The sequence below is a fragment of the Idiotropiscis lumnitzeri genome, chromosome 14 (genome assembly GCF_059441095.1).
Source record: "Idiotropiscis lumnitzeri isolate Australia: NSW breed Sydney's pygmy pipehorse chromosome 14, RoL_Ilum_1.0, whole genome shotgun sequence".
Lineage (NCBI taxonomy): Eukaryota > Metazoa > Chordata > Actinopteri > Syngnathiformes > Syngnathidae > Idiotropiscis > Idiotropiscis lumnitzeri.
Genome location: NC_142404.1, coordinates 1,198,863 through 1,223,158, shown reverse-complemented (window position 1 = coordinate 1,223,158; position 24,296 = coordinate 1,198,863). Strand labels below are relative to the sequence as shown.

Sequence of the window (24,296 nt, the reverse complement as noted above, 5' to 3'; positions counted from 1 at the left end):
GAACTCGACGAGGTGTGGCCAGTCTGTATGGCTTTGCTCCCTTTTTAAACACGATCCTCTCAGGATCTCCCTTTAAAGTTCCGAGTTCACCATACATGTCATTGATTTCGTTCAGTCTTTTAATCAGGCCCAATTTTGTAGCCACTGCGCGACCAAGCAGATTCTCTCCACAGGATTTTACAACAACTACTCTAAAGTGACAGTCCCGCAGCTTGTTCTGGAGCTCAGCTTGAGTTTTGGCGATAAACTGCACTCTGGAGAGGAATTTAGCTCTTTAATAAATGATGTTCCTTTTCGGGATGAAATGGGTGTCAAACTTTGCTAACACTTTCATATTTTTCTGCATCTGCTTCGGTGTCGAACGTGAAAGACTTGAATATGTGCTCAGCCTCTGCTCCCATTGCATAAATCAGGGCACTGACCTGCACCGACTCGTCCTCCTCCATCAGTTTAGTAGCGACTCTGTACCGGGAAAATCTCTGTCTCCAGTCAGGCCACGCCGCCGGCTTCGTGAAGTCCAGCGCATCGGGAGGTGAAAACTTTGCCATAGCGATGCACAAACGTCGTCTTTCATGCTTCTTTTCCTTCCCCTTCAAAAGCGCTTACTTCTGACACCATGTGGCGTAATGTTGTATGCGTAACTGAGAGCTCTAACAGTAATAATGAGGCTCGACTCCCGTTAGCAGTGCAAACACAGTTAGCATTTATTTTACGTCTGCCAGGCACACATCGCGCATGTCCGCATACGCACTCTCACGCACGCAAAGCATCATGGTCAATGTAGGCTGAACTATTCACTATTCGTGACAAAAACCTATTTTGTGCGTACACTTGGAGGCTCTTTTACACGCGAAACACTTTTTTTGTACGCACAAAACATGTTTTTGTACTTGGTATTTGAGATAATGCTTTCATAGTTGTGGCATAAATCTAACACCTTAAAATACGTCGATCATATCACCAAGGCCCGCTGCGTTACACTGTCGTATTGGGAACACCCCGGTTCTAACTGGATCCTTCTCATTGATTGACTAAACGCTGCCAGTAACGCCCCGGCTGCAGCCGGATCCTTTTCACTGAGACTGCACCCTTTAAAATGGTGAGCCCTATGGTTGTGAAAATACGGTACATATAGTACAAATAAAGTCCATACTGCTACTGTGCAAGATAGCTTGGCGCCTAGCATTCAAGCAGCAGCGGCTGCTTCGTGAACGTGGGGCACAAACCGTAGCTTTGACAATCTTGAAATCGCGTTGATTGCGATTTCTGTCCCAAAACGATAACTCGTTCAGCCCTACTGCACGTGATGTCAAAATCCACAGTAAGCCTGTCCAAATGTGCCACGGTTTATGCAGTCCACTGTGTCTACATGAGGAGAAAACCTTTGCAGTCATTGAAGAAACCAGCCTGCAAATTATCTATCCGGTATTTTGAAACCATGTGGGGTTGAGTCAAAAATGTGGGCTTGGGAAGATGCATCTTTGTGAATTTGGACACAGCCCGTACCTCTCAACGCGGGACCAGCTTCCACATTCATTCAGCATAAATGCTTCTGGCATCTGTGATTGGGTGACATATTGTACGTACATGTACATACTTACATGATGTGATTACACCAACATTCATCCTCTTAATTAAAAACCACACTACATTAATAAAAAAAAAACAACAAACACACTTTAAATAGATTTTTTGGGGCAAAAATGGAATAATTTTCGGACGTCACAAATGCAACGGCAATTTTGTTATTGGATGATCATAAATGCGGAGGTGGGACCTCTGCCTACAGTTGCGGAGGGATATCACTAGTTTTCAGATCACAGCAAAGCGTTATGCATGTTGCCAATGATGGTTGTGTGGCACGAAAAGATTTACAACATAGATCCATCCATTCGTAGGGAAACTGCTAAAGGGAGTGTTATTGGCTTCTCTTGTCATACAGGAGCAGAAAGATCTGTGCTCTTTCTTCCTCGCAGGTTTTCTAACCAGGCTAAAAATGTGTTGGGATTTTTACTACACGGACAAATGAGAAAGCACTCGCTGGTGATTGTGTGAGCGAGGCGATCAAACATGATAGAAAGGCTCAAAAGAAATTTGTATTGAATTAATCTTTTTTTTTCTCAGTTTCCTTGAAGTTTCCTTCAATTGGTTCGCTAAAATCACCTAAATGAATTTGACAAAGACCAGACATAGTGGATACATTTTTTTATGGTAAAAATTTAAAAAGTGCACGCATCAATCACCGCCAAGTCCCTTTCACTTGAATGAGCAGTCTCCAACAGGGGAACTGAGGCTCGCCATTACATTGGCCCGACGTTCGCGGCTCCCACTTCCCAGATGGCGGCTGGAGGTACTTGGGACGCTGCAGTAGGAAGATGATGAGCCACTGACTCGGCAAGGCATCCAAATGAATAAGAGTGTACGCTCCAATCTCAATGAATGAGTGCTGGTGGTGAGCGTTGCATGTCGCTTGAGAAATCACGCGCTACTTCATCCATGGTATATATGACGTAAATAAGGTTCTGCCGGTTCAATCCTGATATGGAAAGCGCTTAGTTATAACTCCATCTGTTGTGAAATGCTGGTTGATCCCTTTACTCATCAATAGATTGATCAGCACAGTACAGTTCCGTAAGACTCGAGGCTCTAATCTGGCTAATTTTTAAATCAGGGAACACTCAAGAATATTACTGTACAACTTCTACAATATCTAGAAAACAAACATCTTGTCATCATTGTCACATCCTCCTTGGATTGACATAATCAAAATTTTTTATTGTCATTGTACTCAGTGTGCAACAAGATTAGAGAGCTCCCTGCTCCAGTGCTCTACAAAAATAATTTAATTAAATATGTATAAAATAGATGAATTAAAGGATAAATAATTAAATAGAAAATAAATACAAAATTGGAAAAATAAAAACCCATTATGTCGCTGTTCTGCAAGGTAAGGGTAGGTGTGCGTGAGAGTTCAGCATGGAGATGGCTCTCGGGAAGAAACTGTTTTTCAGTCTGTTAGACTTTGTTTTAATGCACCTTTTGCGCCTGCCAGAGGGCGACAGGTCGAACAGGTGTGAGCTCGGTTGAGTATTGTCTTTAATGAAATTGAGAGCTCTGCTGAGGCACCGGGTGGTGTAGATGTTCGACAGGGAGGGGAGAGGGCAGCCAATAATCCTCTGCACTGTTTTGACTGTCCTCTGGAGCCTCACTCTGTCTGCCTCAGTGCAGCCGCCGTACCAGGTAGAGACGCAGTACGTCAGCAAGCTCTTGATGGACGAGTGGTAGAAGGCCAGCAGAGGCTTCTTGTCCAGGTTGAATTTCCTGAGGACCCTCAGTAAGTGGAGACCCTGGTGGACTTTCTTTATCACTGCTGTGGTGTTGTGTGTCCAGGAGAGGTCATCGTAGATCTGTACTCCCAGGAACTCGTCTGTGTGGACCCTCTCCACACACACGCCTTTGATGTCAAGGGAGGTTGGCACAATCTTGTTCCTCCTGAAGTCAATAAGTCGAGCGTATATCGAAGCACTTATTACTCTATAATTCCTTTTAGCGATTAGCACGCTTAGCGCCGCCTCATACACCGACTCGTTTAGAACGCTTCATCTTCCTCTGTTAGCGGGGTCGTTTATTTGTCATTGCGCAGCTCGTTGCTGCTGCTGTGCACAGAATCAGATATACAGTGAACCCTCGGTTATCGCGGTTAATGGGGACGGAGACCAACCGCGAAAACTGAAAATCCGCAAAGTAGCGGCACACCTTCAAAAATGCTTAAAAAAAAAAAAAGTGCGAAGTAGCGGCGCACCTTCAAAAATGCTTAAAAATAAATAAATATATATATATATATATATATATATATATATATATATATATATATAATAATAATAATAATAATTTTTTTATTTTTTTTTTTATAACATGAATTTCACTCTCTCTCTCTCTACCCATATATATATATATATATATATATATATATATGGGTAGAGAGAGAGAGAGTGAAATTCATGTTATAAAAAAAAAATAAAAAAATTATTATTAAAACTTATTCTTTTTTTATTCCCCAGCCATTATTTTTGTATTCATTCAATTACTTTTTTTAAAATTTATTTAATTACTTCGACTTTTACCTGCTGGTACGCCGTCCGGTGTGCCCTGTGAAATGAAAGGTGGCATTCTTCATTTATTTATTTATTCATTTATTCATTCATAACTGACAGCCTCGCGCTCCGCTCATGCCCGGGCGGAAGTTGTTCCTCTTCGGCTTAACTGCCACGCACGCCGGCCGGTCTCCTCCGGAGCTCTCGCACGGTCCCGAACGGAGCGAAATGTCGCCCTGCTAGTGCCCGGGCGGAAGTTGTTCCTCTTCGGCTTAACTGCCACGCACGCCGGCCGGTCTCCTCCGGAGCTCTCGCACGGTCCCGAACGGAGCGAAATGTCGCCCCGCTAGTGCCCGGGCGGAAGTTGTTCCTCTTCGGCTTAACGGCCACGCACGCCGGCCGGTCTCCTCCGGAGCTCTCGCACGGTCCCGAACGGAGCGAAATGTCGCCCCGCTAGTGCCCGGGCGGAAGTTGTTCCTCTTCGGCTTAACTGCCACGCACGCCGGCCGGTCTCCTCCGAAGCTCTCGCACGGTCCCGAACGGAGCGAAATGTCGCCCCGCTAGTGCCCGGGCGGAAGTTGTTCCTCTTCGGCTTAACTGCCATGCACGCCGGCCGGTCTCCTCCGGAGCTCTCGCACGGTCCCGAACGGAGCGAAATGTCGCCCCGCTAGTGCCCGGGCGGAAGTTGTTCCTCTTCGGCTTAACTGCCACGCACGCTGGCCGGAGCTCTGGTACGGTCCGAACCGCGCGAAACGTCGCCCCAAATCGTGCCCGGGGGAATGTGCTCTTCTTCGTCCACTCTCCTCTTCGCCCACGCTCTTCTTCGGCGCACGCCAGCCGTCTAACCGCTCCAGCGCCCCGTTGTGCCGCTTGGCGAAACTACAATGCCCCCGAATATTTTTTAGACCCGCGAAGCACTGAACCCGCAAAAGGTGAACCGCGAAGTAGCGAGGGTTCACTGTAATAAAAATAAAGCTCATACTGCTGCGGCCCAAGATAGCTTGGTGGCTAGTATTCAAGTCACGGCAAAATAAATGACTTCCGGGACAACGAGCGACAGGGCAATGCTTTTTTTTTTTTTTTTAAATCAGTACTGCGAGGGCACAAAGCGTAGCTTTGACAATCTCAAATTTGCGTAAACTGAGATTGCAATTTCGGTTCCAAAACCATACATCTTTCAGCCGTACTAAGGCGGAAAAAAAGCATGTATCCCAGGGTAACACGCGCCACCCTCAGCGCCCCCCTCAGCATCGCACCGCGCCCCCCACTATTTGAGAACCACTGCTCTAAAGGTAGTGAGGGGGAGTTGATGCATGGAATGCGGGGGTGTGGCAGTTGGGGTGTGTCAAAGCGAGCAAGGAAGCAATTTAGCTCCTACGTCAGCGACGCACTCAGGTCTACCGGTGTTATGCTACCTCTTCTGTAGTTGGTGATATACCTCCCGTGGACTGTTGCTGGCAAGGTGGGACTCTAGCCTCTTCTTGTAGTCCGTTTTGGCATGCTTAATGCCTTTTTTCAGGTCAGCACGGGCCACACTGTACTGAGCTCTGTCGCCTGACCTGAAGGCAGTGTCACGGGCCTTGAGTAGTGAGCGAACCTGGCTGGACATCCAGGGTTTCATGTTTGGGAAAGTCTGAATGGTCTTTTTCAGGGACACAGCTTCCTGAACTTGATGTAGTCCAGTACACACTGTTTGTAAACATCAAGGTCCTGATGATCAAGGAGGTCCCAGTCTGTGTAATGGAATCAGTCCTGTAATTCATCCATGGCGGTCTCATACCATGTTTTAACAGTCTTTGTGGTGGGCCTGAGTCTGTGTCTGAGAGGGGTGTACGTAGGTGTGAGCAGCAAGGACAGGTGGTCTGACTGGCCTAGGGGAGCGAGGGGAATGGCTCTGTACCGTGCTTGATGTTTGAATAGGAAATTTGAATTTATTCAAAACCGTCTGATTCTAGAGCAGGGGTGCTCACACTTTTTCAGCATGGGAGCTACAAGTCAAAATGATCTACCCATTATATTTATTGAGAAATATATTAAGGATTCTTGCAACTTATGTTGATGTATAACCGCATATGTTGCACGACACAATTATGTACATCTTTTGCCATTACCTGAGTTCACTCTGATGACTTGCACTGAATTGAATCAGCCAGGCATAAATAGTCCAGACCTGCTGACTGCCAGCCTCAAGCACATTTCCAAATGCTCATCCGTCTCAGTGGAGCGGTACTTGGACTTTATTATCTTCATGTGGGAAAAGGCTGACTCACATAAAGAAATGGAGCTGAAAAATGCAGTCAAGGAGGTAGCACATTTGCTCATGTTGGGATACTTTCCCTCTCCTAGTAAGTTTCAGAATTGTCCATGAGCTCTGGACTTCAGCTCAATGTCACCCTGTAGTGTGAATATCTCATCTTCCACTCCAGAAGAGTTCAGATGAAATAGTGTTGCATTTTTTGATGGGAGTGAATCAATGTCCACATCTTCCCGAAAAGGAAAACACATGCATGTTGCAACTGGCTCGAGCAAAGAAAAGTCTTGAAAGCGTTTTTCAAACTCTAACAGTCAGTTGTCAATCAGTTCTTTGTAGCGTGCACTTTCAAGTTGCACACAGGCCTTCCCTTGCATCGCCAGCTCTCATGCCAGGTTCTGGAAGTTTGCCAAATTATGGCGCTCCAGCTTTGAAGACAGATGTTGCAGTTTGCGTTTGAAAGCATTAACCGAGCTGATCATATTGATCACTGTTTTGTCTTTTCCTTGCAGCTCTATATTGAGGTCGTTCAACATGTTTGTCAGATCCGTTAAAAATGCCTAGTCTAACAGCCACTCACCATCACTTAATTGCTTGTATTCTGCATGCCCAGTTGCACAGAAAAAAACTACTTAATTTCTCTGCACAGCTCTCAAAATCTTTGCGGGAATTTTCCTCGGCTAAGCCACCTCACGTCAGTGTCTAGCAACAAGTCAGAGTGGTCGCAGTCAGCCTGCTCCAGATGTGCATAGATTAACCGTCTTTGAAGAGACCGGGCTCAAATAGCACAGGCAATCTTCGTTGCGACAACCATGATTTCTTTCTTGTTGAGCATTTTAGCGCATAATGCTTGTTGGTGGATTATACAATGATAATTCAGAAAGTCTAGGAAAGCATCATCCTGCCTACTCTTGATAATAAATCCATTCAACTGACCGATCATTGCAGGTGCGCCATCTGTGGCGATAGACACCAATTTAGAAACCGGCAGCTGGGTTTTCTCAATAAAGTTTTTGAACGAAAGAAATATATCCTCTCCTTGCGTCTTTTCTTTCATGGGCAGTAACGTTCACCGTTTCTCTTTCGCAGTCATATCACTAAACACCATACGAATGAAAACACACATCTGGGCTGTGTCTCTCACGTCCGTAGATTCATCCAACTGTAGTGAGAAACACTCGCAATCTCCGATGACCTTCCACATTTGCTGCGTCAAGTCCTCAGCCATGGCTTCACAGCGCCGTGTAACTGTACTCCTTCACAACTGGATAGCTTTGATCGAAGACAAGATTCCTGCTTTGTTTTTAAAGTCCCGGAACAATGAGTCCGCTGCTTCAACAAATTACTCTTTTACCATCTCTCCATCTTGGAATGACTTATTGTTTTTAACGATGATGTGGCTTACTCCAAATGATGCTTCAGTGGCAGCTTTCACTTTAGAAGTGGCTTGTGTGAAAAATGACTGCTGTCCCAACAACTGAGATTTTAGCTCCCTCACCTTTGTCTTTTTGGTCTCACTTTTTGGTGAGAATTCACTGTCGTATTTTCCGTGAAGAGTCCGAAAATGCTGCTCCACATTTCCCTTCTTTGTTATTGCGACGGCAGACTGGCAGACGGGACAAACGCACTTTGAAAATGTCATCGTGAAAAAAATGCTCTCCTCTCATTCCGAATGAGCGTCATACGTTTTTTTCTTCTTACTTCAGCTACGTCCAGCTGCCCCACTCATTTTTATACTCTATCTTACGTTTAAGAGGAAAAAAACAAGCAAAAAATTAGGATGTAACTAGCTTTGCAACGCTCAGGGGCGTTGTTTGAGCACGCACAGTGTACCTAATAATCAGATGTCATCTGACTGGTTCTCCTGTGTATTAATCAAGTGAAGGAATGGCTGATAGGCTGACGTCTAGTTTTTTATTCAAAACAACTCAACTTTATTTGTATAGCGTCAGTTCGTGACAATGTCACATCACCTTGTCATGCGATCTATTATAGTACCTTGCAGATCAACTGGTATCATCGTGATCGACGTATTGACCCTGTTTCAGAGTAAGTGAAACAATTGCTAGACAAAGGAAATATTGTTGGAGCAGTGTTTCTTAATTTGAAAAAAAAGGCTTTTGATATGGTAAATCATGATCTATTACTATAAAATCATCATTAATTGTAGATCCCATTTCCAGAAAATTCAAACAGGGATCACACAAGGAACTTGTATCCTGAGTCCAATTCTATATACTTAAGGTTTCATGTATCTCTTGGGTTTTGCTTTTGTTTCTTTTTTATTGCATTGTGTAGATACTGGCTGTCATTGACTTTTCAGATCAAATGGTATTTGACCTGTTTATAAAATCCTATCCAGGGGCGGGCGCTACAAATTAGCTTTTGCTATAAGCACCACGATGTACACATCTGGCTGCCAGGATGGCCGAGTGGTCTAAGGCGCCGCGTTCAGGACCCAGTCTCCCCAGGAGGCCTGGGTTCGAATCTCGAATTTCCCCATTGTGGGACTAATAAAGGGAATATTATTATTATTATTTTTATTATTATCAAACTGCTTTGCTATAGTGAAAGTTTTTGTATTTGTCCCTATCCAATAGAGTCTATTGAATAGACCAACTATCCATCCATTATCCGTACCGCTTCTCCTCAAGGGTCGCGGGGGTGCTGCAGCCTATCCTAGCTGTCTTAGGTGAGGTACTGAGCTGGTGGTCGCGGGGGGTGCTGGAGCCTATCCCAGCTGTCTTAAGCGAGGTAGTGAACTGGTAGCCAGCCAATCGCAGGGCACACAAAAACGAACAACCATCCGCGCTCACACTCCTCCCTAGGGGCAATTTTAGAGCGTTCATGCTTTTTGGAAGGTGGGACGAAACCAGAGTAAGCGGAGAAAACCCTCGCAGGCACGGAGAGATCATTCAAACTCCACACAGGAGCCTGAATTGATTCCACGACCGCTGCGCTGTGAAGCCATCGTGCTAACCAGTGTAAAAATAAACCAAACCAACAAAATAGGCCCAGGGGCTAACCATCAACTATAGGCTCCAGCCACCCAACATTAACTGAGATGCTCATTTTGCAACATTGACAAACAGATCAGCACACATTCTCTCTATTCATAAATTTTAATAAATATAATAGTCAACAAATCAAAAGGGTCACACACGATACTAGCCTTGCATTGATATCACTGAAATAACAAACTACACTAAATCAACTCATGTACATCCAATTCTTGCTCAGATCAAAATACTATATAATACAACTTTATTTGTATCGCACATTTCATACAGTAGTATTTAAAAAGTGAGTACAAAGTACAAAATGTGCAAAACATGATAGAGTGTTACGCATACCACAATAACCTTTATAGCCCTGCAACACATGCAAACAAGGCCATTTTGGCAGGGTAAAACACTTGTTGCCACTAATTGTCCTGTGACAACTCTCCCCTCTTCTTGCACACTAAATAAAGCAAATGATGCATAATCTCTTTGAAGGCAGGCGGGTTAATTGTTTGGCCCCTACTGAAGGGAAAAACTCAGAGGTTATCTCGTTGCACACTTGAGTACAATGACAATAAAGGGATTTCTATTCTATTCATATGAAGCTGGGACCAGGTCTGGAACTTTTCTGGCACACCTCATACATTTATTTGGATTGAGAGAGAAATCACTACAAACAACACATGAATGTTTTTTAATAACCATTTTGTGTTTTTTCCTCAGTAACCCTGTCCAAATGGGCCGCCGCCTGGGTTGTGTGAACATCTCCACCCTTGAATGTGACTTCAGCAGCCTTAACAAATTCCCCAGTGTGTATGGGAGGTATAAAGCCAGAGTACGGGCACAGCGCGGGCCAGAGCACTCTTCTTGGGTGGAAAGTAAACATCTTACCTTGGAAAGCGATAGTGAGCGTTTTTTTTTTTTTTGTGTGAACTACAGAAAATACTGGGGATGTGTGTGTTGTGTTATTTGGGTACTCAATAACAAGAGTTGATTGAATGCTGTTGAACCTTTTACTGTAACTTGATCTCCATAACATCCATACAAAGTACACAGCGTATCCTTACACTGGTCTCGTATACGGTAAGTTGCATGGCACTCCGGCTAGGGCAGTTAGATAGTTCCTTACATATCACAACAGTGTACAGTTTTAAAAATAAATCATTTGACTTGTGGCATGTATGGAAATGACAATGAAGCAACATGGCTCTTTACTGTGGAATGTTTTAAATAATTTATTATAATTATTGTTAAATACACATGTTTTTTTATACCCCCCCTATTTAACTTGAAATCAGAGTATCATCCATCCATACATCCGTTATCTGAACCGCTGCTCCTCACTAGGGTCGCAGGAGCCTATCTTCGGGCAGTAGGCGGGGCACACATAGACGAATAACCATCCTCGCTCACACTCATACCAAGGGCCGATTATAGATAGATATAGATAGTGTCCAATCAATCTGCCATGCAGGCCTGCCAAAAAGAAGTTCTCCAGGTGATGGCAACTTGCTGTCAATAGGTGTCACCCTTACTTGCAGCAATGGCAATGTGTAGGTTATCTTTGTTTTGGATTGTTTTCGTCACAATGGCCTTGATGTATCTTACATGCAATTAATACATTACTCTTCGATTAATTTGGTGAACTGGTAATGTGCCTTACGCTCCAAGCTGTCATCAGTTCTTAGAAAGGTTTTCCTGTGTATTGTGGTCCATTGTTAGTATTTCATCTGGGCGTTCAAACAAAGACGTATTTTGAATCTGTTGTACAACAGCATGTCTGCATACTGATGTGGACATTTCATCCACCAGTGGCTATTTGGAGTATCTGTCCACAGTCAATAGGAACTGGCCATGGCCTTGAGGGTGTATTGTGTGGCGTGAGAGGTTCTTTTGGATTTGTATCTTGATGCTCCGCACGCACACTACATGACTTACATGTCTTTTCCATGTCCTCATTCATCTTTTCCAGTAGACACTTTCTCTTGCTAGCTGGTGTGTTTTTTTCTATACCATGATGGCCTACATTGAGTTGAGATGTCTTTACACAATGGTTCATCAATTGGTATCTGACCTCCCTTAAATATGACTCCTGACTCCACAGCAAGTTTATCTCAGAAAGAAAAGTATTCACGCAGGTCTTGAGGCAGGTCCTTTATGTTTTCTGGCCATCCTTTGGGGATAATGTCTTTCAATTCTCTTAGTTTTGGATCATCAGCAGTTTGTTTGCGCAGCGCCGCCCGCTTTTCAAGACAGAAGTTTACCATGGCAATTGTATTCTTTTCTGGGCCTTCTATTTCAGCATAAACCTCCGCAATAGCTTATTTCAGCTCCACAAAACATTTATGATGATCTGCCTCCCATATCCACAATGCATCATTTTTAGCAGTCCTCTCTGGGTGTGTGCCTTTTCTGCAAACTTGGGTATAAGGCTACAAGATGTATATGCATGCCCAGGAATCTGTGCAGTTCATCTTTGTTTTGTGGGGTTGGTATTTCTTGTATGTCTCTTACTTTTGACACATAGGGTTTTATGCCGTCCTCTTTGTAACTGTTCCCAAAAATGTAGATGCTTTTTTGCTTTATAGCACATTTCTCACTGTTGAACACCATACCCGCTTCTGCTGATCATTCCATCAGGTTGATCAGGTGTCTGTCGTGCTCTTTTTCATGTTTTCCGCTGAAACAATGTCATCATAGATCCTGACCACACCATTGAGCCCCCCGAGAATTTAGTCCATGGCTTGGAAGAGATCTTGTGATACACTTAGTCCAAAAGGCAAATGTTTCCAGCAGTATCTGTCAAAGGGGGTGGAGAATGTAGTTAATAGTTGTGATTCTTCATCCAGGTGTCTTGACCAATATCCAGCTTTTGCATATTTGGGATTTAGCACCTCCCCACAAGGTATTTTTTGGGGGGATCAGTCCAGGCTGGAGTATAGTTTTTGTGGGTCTAGACATAGCCATAGGGTTCCATCCTTCTTGGTACTGTATGCCAAGCTCGAACACCAGTCTGTATGCTGTTCTAGTTTTTCGTTGTGCGTCCTGTTCAACTAATTTTTTTAACTCTGCTGAGAATATTATAATATATTTTTCTTTGATGTGGATGCTGCACTTTCGAGGAGGGTCAATGAATGGCTCTGCATGAACAGTATTTTCCCAGTCCCTTTAAAGTTCTCTGTTTTGTCAAATTGATTTGGATATACTCTCTTGAGGTCCTTGTAGGTCGCTATTTTCAGCAAGTTTTCCTGTTTTTTGTCTCCTTTGTCTTCATGCATTTTCCCTTCTACAATGTCCGCGTGTACAGTAACAGTTCACTCGTGGGTAGTCCTACTACAGCTGGTCTTGGAACATCCACAGCATAAAACTGGGCATTAATCTAGCTGTAGTATTTGTACTGGCATGAAATATTTATACTTCTAAAACAATTGAGTCTCATGGCCACTGTAGGCAGACAGACTCTTATTGTTTTTCCCAAGTCTTTTAAGTTCTCCTGCTCCCCTTCCATACAGTTGCCTAAATGTCCTCATGGTTGCGCATCAACGTCTTGCTTTTGTTTTGGTTTGTTCTTTTTCAGCAGCGTGCCCAATGTCCTCTCCGACCACAAGCCTTGCATATGTAATGGAATGCAGGACACTAGTGGGGTTGATGGCTTGTATTATCGTTCCGACACGTATCAGGGTTCAAAGTTAACTTTAAAAACTGCTTGCCCATTGGGCAAGTGCCACTAAAATTTGCCTTGCCCGAGTGGCCAAATTACTTGCCCAACTTGGGCAAGTGACAATTTTTTTTCTCTTGCCCGAAGATTAAATTACCTTGCCCTGAGTGACTTTTTGTATGACAAAGTGTCTAATTACAAATTGCATGAATTTTTTGTTCGAACAGTTCCTGCCTAGAAAGAATTAAAAATATGTTACAATCATAAGGGTTGCTTATATAAAAATGTATCATGTATTAACACATTAATTAGGTGTCTGCTGACCCAGGATTATGTTATTCCTTCATGAGTTCTATGTTGCAGACATTGCAGGCATTAAGAAACAGTCAATGTAGCATATGTCCGTAAGGAGCTGGCAGCTGGCAGGTAGAACTGGTCCTGTGAAAGCTAGACTAAGAATAAAATGTTTATGGTTGTAAAATGTGTGCCACAAATGCAAATAAACATAATCTGATAAGCATAAATTAATTTTGTTTTCATCATCAACCATGAAACCCTACTCACAACAGCATGTATCATCCTGTGCAGTTATTGAAAATGTTAATTGTAGTTTTAATAATTAACAAATCTGCATGTTAAATTGGGAAAATGATATTACAGCAATCCAGATTATCAATTTTAAATCCAGGAGAGCCTATTAATTGAGTAATCACATGAGTAAATTATGAGTGTGGGAAATTTGTGTATTCCTTTAAGACCAGTGCCTGTGGTGCTGCCTCCATAAGTTTCATAGCATGAACAGAACACAGTCACTGACACTATGTCAGGTCACATCATGGAGCTAATGAATTAACAGCCAATAATCAAATATTACTCCCTTCCTTACTCACAACTGAATTGTCTACTTAAAAATATTCGAGCTATTTTAGTCATGTCAGAGGAATCCGAAATGTTCGGATTTGAACGAACTCGTCGCCACTTGTAAACATGCGCAGAAGGTAAGAAAACTTCCGGCTGTCAATTTTCGGCCGAAATATCGTAGGTTTTTGTTGTGCTTTTCAAACTTCAAATGAGGATGCAACTATAGCGAGTTCCAATACTGCGGGATTTATTGACGTTCACTTTAACTCGACATTCACTGAACTAACTGATCCCTGTAGCGCCCGCCCATTGCCCCCGATAAGGCCAATGGACCATACCACAACATAAGGGGGTGTCTGGGTTAAACCATCACCATACAGTGCACACAAACAGATCACACCACAGTTTTCGTCGAAAATTAAAGATATTTGGCTGCTTTAAAAAATGCTTGCCCGGTCGGGTAAATTGCCCATAATTTTACCTTGCCCGTGGCCAAATTTCACTTGCTCCGGGCAATCGGGAAGCGGTTAACCGCGAACCCTGACGTATGGTCTCTTTTAGATGGTATGCACATTCTCAGAGTTTTCTGATTTAGACAGTCCAAGTTGGGTCAACTGTGCATTCCCTGCTGGTAATGCTTCATATTTTCGTCCTTTTAATACATCAGCCAAGGAGTAGCCTTGGGGTTATCCATATAGGTCATTCCTTATCGCATACTGTCGGGTCCTTGCAATTATGAGTTCAATGAGGCATTCATTTAACTCTGCGTCAGTGAATTGACATTTCAGTTTCAAGGTTTTAGCTCTGGTCACAAAATCATCAATGCTTTCATCTGACTTTAGTCTGAATTGCATTAAGGGAAATGGAGTCTATGACTACTAAAGTTCACATTAAGCTTAAGCTGGTCTTAAAAAAAATCCACAGCTACTGTGGATCTTTGTTTTCATCATCACTTAGGCCACTAGCATTCAGTCTTCTAGCCCGTCACCCCTGATGCCTCGGCATATTTTCCTAGCTCATTTAACCTAATGCATTACTCCCTCGTCGTCCAAATAGCAGAGCTGGGCAGTCCGTCCCGGGGGAGGAACGGTCCAGCCTAGCCAGATGTCCATTTTTGGGGCAAATTGACTCATTTTAAATAAAGGATTCAAATCATCACGGCCGGAGGTGGATTTTAGTCCGGCCCACGAATCGGCCCTCAGGCGTGTTTTGTGGTCGCGGCCAAATGGGCAAACGGCAAAAAATGTCTCCAAACGCATCAAAAGCGCCACTACAAACTGTGCGTACTTACTTGCAATGGGAAATATTCTTTGAATGGAAGTTTTCTGTGTGGTCCCTGAAGTGCACACAAGGGTGATTGGCTCACGTTACGGGGTGAGTGAAATGTTATGTTATGTTCTATGTGAGATGTGTAGAAGTTGCGACAAAGAAGTTGAAAAAAGCAGTACAGTTGGCAGCACGATGTGTGTGAGATTGGCTGACTTTATCAACAACATAAAACAAGACACATTGGGCACATTCGTGGAGAAGAAGAAAGAACATGGAGACGAATAAGACCATAATAAGTTAAGCAAATTTGAATAGTAAATTAGCCAGCTAACGATCTTTAAATAAACCTCTGCAGTTAGCATCTCTACCACGGAGGCGTCATGCATGTATGCTTTTCTTTTTTATGTGAGGGGCCGACAGTTTTTATGAATAAGGCCGGAAGACTAGCCAAATTGCGACCGGCGGGCGGGGGAAATGACCGGCAAAAAAGGGTCAAGTGCCCAGCTCTGCCAAATAGAGACATTTTCTGCTGTAAAAACATTATGGATTCACTCAAATCCTCTTCAGACCAGTTCATCAGTGGTATATGCGATGCCATCGCGTTCACGTAACCTAGCTCGCTTCCATTAGCACTTAACTCTTAGCATTGTCTCACTCGCCACGTTCGGTGATAAATGTATAATCCTCAAACAATTCTCCTCACCCCGTGTATGGCGTACGCACTCTACTTTTATAGGCGATCCATTACCGCTGCCACCATGTTGTGTTATTGGGGCACTCAATAACAAGACTTGATTGAATGCCGATGAAGCTTTTACTGTCACTTGTTCTCCATAACATATAAAGTACACTGCGTATCCTTACACTGGTCATATATACGGTAGGTTGCAAGTCACGCCGTCTAGGGCAGTTAGATAGTTCCTTACATATCACAACAGTGTACAGCTTTAAAAATAAATCATTTGACTTGTGCATGAATGAAAATGACAATGAAGCAACATGGCTCTTTAGTTAAATACATGTTTTTACATAAAATCAAATTAAATTAATGGTTAAGTATCCTACAAACGGCAGACTCCATGATATGATATGAAAAAAAATACAAAATAAGAAAATCCATGTAATGTGTAAAAGTACCATAGATCGTTTTTGAAATATTTTCTACATTTGAAGGCAATTGCTGACAATGTGCCAAGACTGAGAACTGTGTAGCTCAGGAAGATTCAATTAAAAGTCAGAGGTCCACTACTAAAATGTCCTCAAATTAAAAGGTCCGAACCAAAGTCCCACCTCCCTTATTGTCTAGCCTATGTTCACATTTTTATATAGTTTCAATATTTAGAGTTATTTTGAATGGAGCCATCTTATATGCTAAATATTTAGCAATGTTCCCGTTAAACAGATTTCCCAGTCAAATAAATACAAGCCGTTTATTTCACATTCAAGAAAATGTAAAAGAGGCTCCAGGTTAAAGAATTTAAGGGTGCCACTTCCAGAAAAAAAAGTAAAATATCTCCTGCAGAAATAAATCAAGTGCTGAGCATTGAGTTAACGTCTTTTCCCTTTTTTTCTTTAATCAAAGAGTTGTCCGCCTAAAAAAAGGGAAGGCTTAATTTTCCAAGTAAAACAGGTCAATGTGTTCAGTAAACAAACAATAAAAATGGCTTTCCTAATGAACACAAATTGAAACTGAGCTTTGACACCCCCTTTTCTTTTGATAATTTTTTTAACTTCTCTTGATGTGAAAAATGACTTTGTGACTGATTCAGTGGCATCGGAATTTGGTTGATTATTTCACACATCTGGTCTTTGTGTTTTCCTGTTTGTGCAACCACATTTAAGCACTCCTTCGCAACTGCCCCATCACTCACTTTTTTTTTTTTCATTTTAGTTTATTTTTTTTATGTTTTGCCAAAATCGATGAATGATACTTTTAGTTTAAATTTAAGAATCTCTTACACTGCGCTCAAAGTTCGATGTTTTTGCGTGCTCTCACCTCAGACTTCAGCGGATAACTTTGCACAAAAGAGCGGTGCCTTGTTTCGTAGCGGCGCTTTGCGTTGGTGCGACGGTTTCAGAGCATATGATGCACACTGGTTTTAAACCGGCTGAAGCCAGAATGAACATCAATTTTTCCGTCCATTCATTTTTAAAACAGCATGCATCGACCTTGCTAACTTTCTAGCAAGCCATGCTTTCAGCAGCACTCTCTTCCTGTCTGCTGCGCAATTGGCAATGGATCATAAACAAAAGATTTGATTATTTGTAAGTTCATTGTCTTCTTCTTATTATTTATATTGCGACTGATTCGATTTTAGCAGACAATTTCGCTTTAGGTAAATTTTTTACCTGACATGTTTCGGCAAACATCAGCGCTGGATCAGGGTGGCCATTGAGATCCGCAAGCGAGGCACGAAAATCATCAACAGGGACGAGGGAGCCTTCGTCCTCTCTACCACCTGGAGCAGCATCTTGGAGGAGTGAACGGACAGCGGGAGGCGTAACTTGACTGTCCTTTTTTGACAGGTTAGTCACGCCCTCATGGAACATCAGCTGATAAAGACGAGTCACAAGACACCATCATGTGACACTCTGAAGAAGGTGAAAGTCTCTCCGAAACATGTCAGGTAAAAAATAAACCTAAAACGAAATTGTCTGCTATAAACGAATCAGTCAAAATATATATATAAAAAAAGAAAAGATTTGATTGGCTCAAATCAGTGATGCTATTGCCGTAATAGCGGCGACCACGTTTGCGAATGCACTCTGAAAAAAATTGTGTTTGTGTACATTTATCATAGATTGGTCATGGGTCCGGTCCGAACCATCAGTCGGTCTGGATCCGCACCGAGGTCTGCTTTTTGGTGATGCCTGGTGTAGATTGTAGAGATCGAGCATTAAAGTGTTTTTCAACATTTCTTTTGTCCTGATTTTTGGGGCGTGGCTGTACTTCGTACTTCGGCTCCTGGCATTAGTCACATCTCATCCACTATATAAGGACTTGAGCAGCCCACCGACGTTGGGCAACTGGTCGGTAGTCACACTTTGTTAATTGCCAAACCATGGCCCAGTATGGAAATCGGGTGGGATTTTACTTCTCCTGTTGCAGTAAGCACTCACTGGCTTTTCATGCCAGATAACTAGCTGGTTACTTCAGCCTGCCGGCTAATTCATCCGCTTCTATTCTGGTGGCTCAGGTGGACGACTCTCTTTTCCATCTGCTATACCATGGCTCGAAATAAGCATTGTTACATCGCAGATTGAGTAAAAATTTGCACATTGCGTCAAATGTGCATTTTACACTTTACGTAAAACACATTGAACGGCAACAATGCGAACAGCCATCCATGTGGCAAGCACCGTGTTGTGACTGTAAACAACACGAACCTTGTTTATGTAGATTTGACATGCGAGTGTTATGAGTTACAACCTTGATCATGGATGAATTAAACTCATGACTCAAGGCACCATTGTACTTAAAAAAATATTCAGCATTATACTACTCAAATACTGACATGTTTCAATGGCTGTGTTTTCTTTTTCTCTTTAGCCATGATTGGTTCACCCATTGTGTCGCTCATTTCCAATGGGACAACAATTGGAATTTCAGTTAAAGATCCAGAATTTACATTCTCAAACCTGAGACATGTCTATGGCACCGCCACCTACAACATAATCTACTGGAAAGATGGCCAGAATGAAAAGGTGAACTCAGACTTTGTGTTGTGAAACCTTGTTTGACCATCCATGAAATCTATTTTGTGGACGGGAGACTACAGCACACCAGGAACCCTAGTGAGAATAAGCAGTACATAAGAATAATGGATGCATATTACAAATCAGCAAAAGGAGGCTGTTGCGTGTTCCACGAGTGTGTCATGAGAGCCCTCGAAAAAACTTCTTCAAAACTAGGTCAGAATGATATATGCTCTGAATCAAACCTTCTTGTCGTGTATTCTGAATAAATACAATTATTTCACTCAGCCCTTTGTTTGCGAGAGATTGTTGGAGGTACCTGGGCACCAAGCACTGAGCACTTAAGACAAATGTTTTTTAGTTAATTAATTTCACACTGAATTTTCACGACCTTCATACGCATATTCAGTTGAAAAACTGGTACAAATGATGAATTGTATGTTGAAAATGAACTCTGAATGGTGAACAATGGCAGCCATTTACACTGCATTACATTGGAGGCACGGTAGACACCAAGAAATGATCAGTGTTTGCTTCGTAAAACACACAATGTCTGCAGAACGTGTGTTTCCAATAAAAAGGACCCTACGCTTGAATTCTGGTTCAACTTACTAAAGTTGTTCCGGTGTAAGTATACAGTACATTACAGTAGTGGATAGTGAATCGCATGTTGTGGTGACAAGAGGTAACAAACCTTATTTTCTTCTAATATTTATTCTTGATTTATGGGCAGATTTCAGCTCTTTGCTGCATACTGTACAGAAAGCCCAAAGTGCGTCAGTATTTGGTCAATGTTCCACAACCAGCCACAAAACAGTCTTAAATAGAAATAATTTCATCAAGATTAAATAGAAAACCACAGCCATGAAGATTTGTATGTAAATAAATACACTTTCATAGAATATTAGATTCAAACATTATAGATTTGTGTTATCGTAGAAAAGTGCAGTGACATCATCTGGTTACACCTCCTTAACAAGACACCGTAACAAGACGACTCACTCTCACACATAGTCAATGCAGTCTATTTTAAGAAACACGCTGTGAAAAAACACGAGACAGGTGGTTCGTGTTTCTATCAGTCGTCATCAAAATGGGCATCCATCTTGACAAATTGAGACCTTGACCTGTTTAACTCATTTACACCCGTGGATGTACAAAGACGACTTCTAAAGCAATAGCGCTCTCTACCGAAGACGTATAAGTATGTTTTCTGTCTTTTTTACGTCATAGTGTACATAAGGGTCTGATGCAACCTCTGACTGAGAATCAGCCTTGTCCGCATTGTGAATCATGTAAAAATCAACCAGCAGGGGGCAGAGGTGCAAAAGATCCGCCTTGAATCTGCCCCAGAGGTACAATTGGGGGGCGGGATCCTGGGGTAGACGGTATAAGTGTGGAGAGCGGCGCGGTTAGCAGCAGCATCGGCAGCATTAGCAGCAGTAGCATTAGCAATGAAATCTTCCAAGCAATTGACGATCGAGGAATGCTTTTTTGTAAAAAAAAAGCTTCCCGAAAGCATTAAGGCGATGGAGACGCTTTGGTTGAGAGGATGACACGCATCAAGGCGATGGAGACGCTTTGGTTGAGAGGATGACACTTCGTCGTCGTCACACCAAACAGCCGTCTATAGAGGCTGCGCGTGCCTTGCGGCCTGCATCGCTGGCGGCGTCAGACCACGAGGACGACAGCCATGCCGGACCATCGCGTGCGGGACCGTCGCCGTGCCGGACCATCGCGTGCCGGACGTCGCCCGCAAATTGTCTCGCCGGAGTCGAGCGATGAGGAGCACGGCGATGGTGTCGCACATGTGCCTTCGGACAACAGCGAAAGCAGCCGAGAATCCTCACCAGATCCCCTCGAACGAGGGGGTAAGTGCTCGCAAGTTACCATTGAACATGTGGTTTTACCCCTCATGCTTTTATTGTACATATCATGCAGGCAGAAAATGTCGCGTAAATGTGCAGTTATATGCGAGCGTAACTCCTCCCCGACGAGGAGGTAAGCGCTCGCAAGTTACCATTGAACATGTGGTTTTACCCCTCATGCTTTTATTGTACATATCATGCATCTTGCGGGCAGAAAATGTCGCGTAAATGTGCAGTTAGACCCGAGCGTAACTTAGCCCCGACTAGGAAGTCAGCGAGCAAATGTGCAATTGCAGGCGCCCGGACGAAGAAGTATGCGAGCAAATGTGCAATTACACGCGAGCGTAACTAAACCCGACGAGGCAATAAACGCTCGCAAGTTAGCATTGAACGTGTGGTTAGCCCTCATGCATTTATTGTACATATCATGCATCATGCGGGCAGAATATGTCGCGTAAATGTGCAGTTACACGCGAGCGTAACTCCTCCCCGACGAGGAAGTAAACGCTCGCAAGTTAGCATTGAACATGTGGTTTTACCCCTCATGCTTTTATTGTACATATCATGCATCTTGCGGGCAGAAAATGTCGCGTAAATGTGCAGTTAGACGCGAGCGTAACTTAGTCCCGACTAGGAAGTCAGCGAGCAAATGTGCAATTGCAGGCGCCCGGACAAAGGAGTATGCGAGCAAATGTGCAATTACACGCGAGCGTAACTAAACCCCGACGAGGAAATAAACGCTCGCAAGTTAGCATTGAACGTGTGGTTAGCCCTCATGTATTTATTGTACATATCATGCATCTTGCGGGCAGAATATGTCGCGTAAATGTGCAGTTATACGCGAGCGTAACTCCTCCCCGACGAGGAAGTAAACGCTCGCAAGTTAGCATTGAACATGTGGTTTTACCCCTCATGCTTTTATTGTACATATCATGCATCTTGCGGGCAGAATATGTCGCGTAAATGTGCAGTTAGACGCGAGCGTAACTCAGCCCCGACGAGGAAACAACAATACTGAATGGTGTGGTAATCATGCATACTTTCTAAAATTCACAGATTGTGCATCCCGCGGCAAGAAAGTTCCTCCTCGTCTTGTTGGTGTAAAGAAAGGTGAATTATAATATGAAACTTCACACGCCAGCAATAAAATGCAGCAATAAATATATATTTCCAATTGTTTATATTTCTGTAATTTACAGGTTGTGCGTCAGGAAGCAGTGGTTCCGGATGGCGTCACACTGGATGGCAACCAAGGAAAATCGGCCACTGAATGCCGCTGCCCATCTGGAGTCTCAGGAGCCAGCTGACTTTCTGCAACTGTTGAGGGTGCTGTGGGTCAGGGACAAAATACACAGGCCCCTTCCAAATCAGATCCACCAATTCGTCTTGCCCAGCCTTTGGACAAACACAAGCTTGCCTATTTGCCACGGACCAGCAAAGCCAGACCACAGAGAAAGTGTCGGGTCTGTTTGCGCAAAGGCAAGCGTAGTGAGACAAGAATGTGGTGTGAAGTATGTTGTGTGCCCTTGCATCAAGGCAACTGTTTTATTTTATATCACACAAAAAAAAAGTATGTATGACACTGATGTATTTAATTTTTGTACATAGTTCAACAGTTCAGTTGTTTTATGTTATGTGCAAATAAACTTATTTTTTGCGCTTTTTTTTGTTATTTTATAGAAGGCACACATTATTTAGATGTTTGAGGTGTCATAAAAGCCACAAATAATAGTGTCAAAGTTCAAATTATGGTCGAAATGCATCAGTTTACAAAAAGCTTATTTTCTCAGTTTTTTTCCCCAGGGATTGGAGTTTTCATGAAATTTAGCTATTTTCAAATGCCGATTGCTCAAGAATGGAAAAAGATAGAAACAAACTTTTTTTTCTGTTGAAAGAAGAGAGTCTCATCTTTCTTTTGGCGTGCTCCATGTTTATATTAGAATACAATATTCTGTGGGCCTTGCAATATTAGTCAAAACCCAGGAAACCGCTGGGATTGAGCGGGTTGCTCCAGTGAAAATGGCTGGTATTTAATGAGTTAAGTGATTATTACACCGACGGACGAAAACCACTTCAGTCAGTGCATGTTTTTTTGTTTTTTTAGTTTCCCAGGGACCTTTTCGATCCGATCCACGGCTACAGAAATTGGCACTTGGGCCACGGAATGTCACCTGTCTGGCAGGGAATTACCCCGAGTTGGGATGCGAGGCAGAGAAGTTCAGACAAGATATAGTCTGGCTCACCTCCACACATAGCTTGTGCTTGTACCAGTCCTCTTGAGGGGGGTTGTCCAAGATGAGAAGTGCCGAGGAGGTGCGGGGCATTTGGGTTCCCCCCTGGTGGATGAGAGGGTAGCCTCCCTCTGCCTTAGGGGAGGGGTATGGGTCCTGATTATTCTTTGTGCATTTGCTCCAAATAGCAGTTGAGAGTACCCACCCTTTTTGGAGTCTTTGGAAGGTGTGCTGGAGTGCGCTCCCCCTGGGGACTGCATCCTTTTGCTGGGGGATTTCGATACTCACGTGAACCATGACACTGAGACCTGGAAGGGTTTGATTGGGAGGAACGCCCACGTCCACCAATGACCTCAGTATTGCATCTGTGCTTTTTACAGATGATGTGGTACTGTTGGCTTCTTCAAGCCGTGATCTCCAACACTCACTGGAGCGGTTCTCAGCCAAGTGTGAAGCGGTTGGAATTGAAGATCAGCACCTCCAAATCTGAGGCCATGGTTCTCTGTCGGAAAAGGGTGGAATACCCTCTCCAGGTCAGGGAAGAGAACCTGCCCCAAGTGGAGGAGTTCAAGTATCTTGGGGTCTTGTTCACAAGTGGGGGGAAGATGGAGCGTGAGATCGACTGGCGAATTGCTGCAGCGTCTGATGTGATACGGACCGTGTCTCAGTTAGTCGTGGTGAAGAAGGAGCTGAGCCAAAAGGCAAAGCTCTTGATTTACCGGTCTATTTACGTTTCTACCTTCACCTATGTTCACGAGCTGTGAGTTGTGATGGAAAGAACAAGATGCTGGATACAACCGGCCGAAATGTTCTGTTTGTTCTGCAGGGTGTACGGGCTCTCCCTTAGAAATAGGAAGAGAAGTTCAATCATCTGAGTGGGACTCGGAGTTGAGCCGCAGCTCCTCCACATTGTAGTTCGGGCTTCTGATTAGGATGCCTGCTGGACACCTCTCATGTGAGATGTTATGGGCATGTCCCACCGGCAGGAGGCCCCGAGAATGACCCAGGACACACTGGGGAGACTGTCTGCCATCTGGCCTGGGTATGCCTGGGGATCACACCTGAAGTGTTGGAAAACGTGGCTGGGGGGGAGGAAAGTCTGGGCTTCACTGGTGAAGCTGCTGCCACCGCAACCTGACCCTGGATAAGTGGATGGATGAGTGGATGGACTTTTCACCTCACACAAGTGCTTTTTCAACCCAACTCTTGCACCAGCATTGTTGTTTTACACCAGTTTTCTTTTACAGTAATGTTTTTTTATCTCATGTTTTAAAGTATAACAGTTATCCAATAGGTGGCACGGTAGCCGCCTGGTTAGCACGTCCTACTCATAGTGCATAGGTCAATTTGTTTCCAGACTCCAACT

At 43.5% G+C, this 24,296-nt stretch overlaps 1 protein-coding gene across 9 annotated transcripts in view; it reads left to right on the top strand.

Moving 5' to 3' along the window:
- LOC148323106 (interleukin-10 receptor subunit beta-like) overlaps positions 1 to 24,296 on the top strand; it is a 53,877-nt gene that overhangs the window by 17,966 nt on the left and 11,615 nt on the right. For all 9 annotated transcript variants that reach the window (XM_088314303.1, XM_088314302.1, XM_088314301.1 and 6 more), the window contains 2 exons: positions 10,071 to 10,252; positions 18,686 to 18,840. In XM_088314303.1, coding sequence (XP_088170429.1) covers positions 10,071 to 10,252; positions 18,686 to 18,840 — 337 coding nt within the window. The remainder of the gene's footprint in view (positions 1 to 10,070; positions 10,253 to 18,685; positions 18,841 to 24,296) is intronic.